The 3,703-nt window shown below is 36.5% G+C and overlaps 1 protein-coding gene across 2 annotated transcripts; it reads left to right on the plus strand.

Moving 5' to 3' along the window:
- Positions 1-426: 426 nt before the first annotated feature.
- Positions 427-3,449, plus strand: g0s2 (G0/G1 switch 2). Of its 2 annotated transcripts, XR_003935386.1 has the most exons (3): positions 427-520; positions 1,947-2,821; positions 2,964-3,449. XR_003935386.1 is itself a non-coding variant. In XM_030133656.1 (2 exons), the coding sequence occupies exon 2, from the start codon at positions 1,958-1,960 to the stop codon at positions 2,321-2,323; it is 366 nt and encodes a 121-aa protein (XP_029989516.1). In that variant the 5' UTR covers positions 473-514; positions 1,940-1,957; the 3' UTR covers positions 2,324-3,449. The 2 variants fall into 2 exon arrangements, 1 of the variants encoding a protein (XP_029989516.1); XM_030133656.1 differs by having other exon boundaries at positions 473-514; positions 1,940-3,449.
- Positions 3,450-3,703: the final 254 nt, after the last annotated feature.

Raw genomic sequence — 3,703 nt, forward strand, 5'->3', positions numbered from 1 at the left:
GGATACCACAGGGATAAGGCATTGTGTTAATATATTTTCTGTTTGTTCATGTTTTATGTGCATTAGTTCATACTGATGATGAGATTAGGTCCCATTTTGATCAGTAAAAGGTCAAATTGATCCAAACAGAACAGGAGGTTTAACAAACCAACAACCCACCCTGCACCAAAACACCAAAAACAACCAACGACAATAAATCTGTTCATTGTTTTTTATCTCACATGTCTGCTGTTCTGGTCTCATGTGGCCTTGGATCCCAGTGGGTGTAGTGGAGTTTAATGAAGCAGATTAGTGAACGTGTCGACTGTATTAGACGTTGACACATAACTGGGTCAAAGTTTCTGGCTCTGAGTTTGGTTTTTTTTGCGTCCAGGCACTGGAGTTTGTTCTGCATGAATATTTATGAGTGGGTGGAATCAGTGGGTTATAAAAGACCAGGTTCAGTCAGTGACAGCAACGACTCCCCACCAACTGGAACCAGTAGAGGAACCAGAGTGAACATCTGACAGAACAAATAACAGTAAGTTTATTTTACACTGAGTCACATTAACACTGGTGTTTTTCTGAATATACAGTTGACTCATATTTATATTGTGTTTTATGTGTTTGATAGATATGTTTAAGGCTAGAACTAAACATTACTTTCACCTGTTGACTGTTACGTTAATAAATGAGAAGGTTGAATAAGCACTCACACAGCACTTTGCTCATTTTTACTCACTATTAAGCACTAAATTGGAAAGATTTACAAAAAAGTTACACTGAATTATCAAAACAGAGGAAATAATCAACTGAAGGAACAAAATTATTATTATTATTATTATTATTATTTATTTATTTATTTTACAAATATTAGGATTTAACTAAACTATCAGCAAAATTGACAAAGGAGCAAAATGATTAACAAAACTGACAAAACATTTACAAAATAGGCACTAAATTAAAAACAATGAATGAAATAGAACAAATACTTAACTAAATTCTGACAAAATTAACATAAGAGAAAAATAATGAACAAAAATCTATAAAAAAAAAAAATACACTGACCCAAAATGAACACAGTAAAAAAAGGGATAAAATGATCTCTAAAACATGATAAATTATAAGATAAAGTAATAAACAGTGAATTAAACTGGATTCTCACAGATCATTGTCTCACATTTTTTATTTTCTTCATTCATTTCACTTGGAAACTTGACTGGAATCATAATTGTCTTAATTAAAAAAGAAAAAAGATCAGCTGATTCCCTGATTAATTTAAATAAATTAATAGAATAATTGTTACAGATCCTGTTCCTTAAATAATAAAATCTGGATTCACCTGGGTTTAAGTTTACTATATTTAAATGTCATTTATAGTGCTTTGTGTCTAATTCTTACAGAAAATGTGTAACACCTGCTTCAATATTAAACCAAGACAAGTAGAGATCTTGTATAGAAAAGGTAGGTTAGTTTATTCATTCATTCATTTTCTGAACCTGCTTTATCCTCACTAGGGTCGTTGGGGTCGCTGGCTGGAGCCTATCCCAGCTACTTATGGGTGAAGGCGGTAGTTTAGCTTAAAATGAAACAAATAATTAAACCAAAAGAACAAAACTCAACATGAAGGAAAACAACAAAATCTCAACATTTCATATGTTGAGGACGTAAGGACAAACTTATTTCTATAATCACACGGAATATATACATTATATATATATATATATATATATAGTTTGTGATAAAATCAATGTGGACTAAAAAAACACATCAAAACACACCAACATAACTTTCTAAAGTGCTTCATATTTCTGCAGCTCAACTTGTCACACATAACATTTATCTAAGTCCAGCTCTAATCCTCTTCTCCACCTGAGAACATTCTTTAGCTGTTACCAAAGCTGCTGGATTTGGGTTGTTATATGAAAAGGGATTCAGATCCGTCTCTAACCCTCGTCCTTCCTCAGATCACGTTGCCATGGAGACGATGCAGGAGCTGATCCCCTTTGCCAAAGAGATGCTGAGTCAGAAACCAGCTCGGGGTCTCCTGAAGGTCTACCTTGTCGGGTCTGTGTTTGCAGTGCTTGGTACAGTCATCGGCCTGGTCCAAACCGTGTGTCAGCCCTTCATGTCTGATGAACCCATGGATGCAGAGCTGGTCCTCGCGTTGGCCCGGGACCAGAGGACTGTTCAGACCCTGAGACTGGAGGAGGAGGAAGAGGAGGAGGAGGAAGAGGCGGCGGCACCAGTCCATCAGGACGGGGCCACAGCCCAGACCACAACCCTGTCCAAGACACCGGGACTCAACCAGAGGAGCAGCGGCAAACGGCTGCACGCCTCCTAAACCCACCAGATCCTGGTCCACATTCTGGTCCAGATCCTTAAACAGGAACCAAATCTGTGCTGTGCAACATGTTCAACCAACAGCTCAAAGACCAGCGTCTGGGCTGCTGATCAGAGACGCCTTTGAGTGCATGGCTGAAATCCTTCAGGACTGCAAACGTACCATGTGCACATGGAAATAAAGCGCAGCCTGAATGGATGAGTCGAGACTTTTACACAGACACACAGGGCCCAGCTTTATTTGTACATTTCGAATGAGCCATTTCATTTTCTGCATTCTGTCAATTTGTGCCTTTTTGTACAAGTTTGTACTGTTTATATCTTTATTTATGTGAGGGATGTGTTGACAAACTTTAAGAGAGAAATTCAATGTCTTCCTGAGACTAAAACTTTGAAAAATACACCATTAACTGAATACCTATAGTATTAACTACTGGTGAAAACACAGTAAACCATGAAATTTCAGCACACAGGATTTGTCAAAACTCAACCATGGAGCGTATTTTTTACTGGTCAATAAGTCTGAATATTAAGTATATTTATTTTTTAACCAATTATCTTGTGGCATGTGTTTATTCAGGGGACAAATGTACATACATTTGCAACCTTTAGCAGCAGGAAAAGTCCTGTCAAAAACACAGGACATGAAGAAATATTCTGAATTCAATAAATACAACTCAAACAGACTAAAGAATCTAGATGTAAACACTAAAATAGTCACTCATGTTAAACCCCAAATTATCAACAAAAATGATTACAATAGTGAAAACAGGTTGGAAGCAAATTGTTAAATCACAGATGTGAAGAAAATAAAAACAGTAAAAAAAAAAAAAAAAAGACCAAACTGAGGTCCATTTTATTCTTGTTCCAAAGAAAAAGCACAACAAAAAGATTAAGACATTAGAGGCTCAAGTTTAGCATGAGAAGTACCTGAATTCAGCATATTTCAGCACCGAGGAGTACGTGAAGGCATCATGCTGCGATGTACTACCCTGTTGCGCCATCTGGTGTCTAGATGATGTAACTGAATCTGTTACTGCTACTGGACCAGGGGAACGGCTGTAAACAAAATTTATACTGTCAGCAAATATTCTGCATTTTGATACAATAAAGTTTTTATTTATAAAGTCTGTCTTCATCTGATTTCTATTTTCTCTTAATGAGTTTAAAGAGTAAACGGTAGTGACAGGTTCAACAGTATCAAGACAGCCAAAAGAAATGAAGAAAAATGGTGAGAAACAGCAAAAATGTATGAGTAAATACATAAAGTGTGGTGTCCAGCTGAAAGAAATGAGCTATAATGATGGTTTATTTACTTTCATTCACTCTTCTTTGGATCAGAAACCAATTTGGAGCCGGGATGATGTATTCATAACAAAGA

This window comes from Sphaeramia orbicularis, chromosome 5 (assembly GCF_902148855.1).
Source record: "Sphaeramia orbicularis chromosome 5, fSphaOr1.1, whole genome shotgun sequence".
Taxonomy (NCBI): Eukaryota; Metazoa; Chordata; class Actinopteri; order Kurtiformes; family Apogonidae; genus Sphaeramia; species Sphaeramia orbicularis.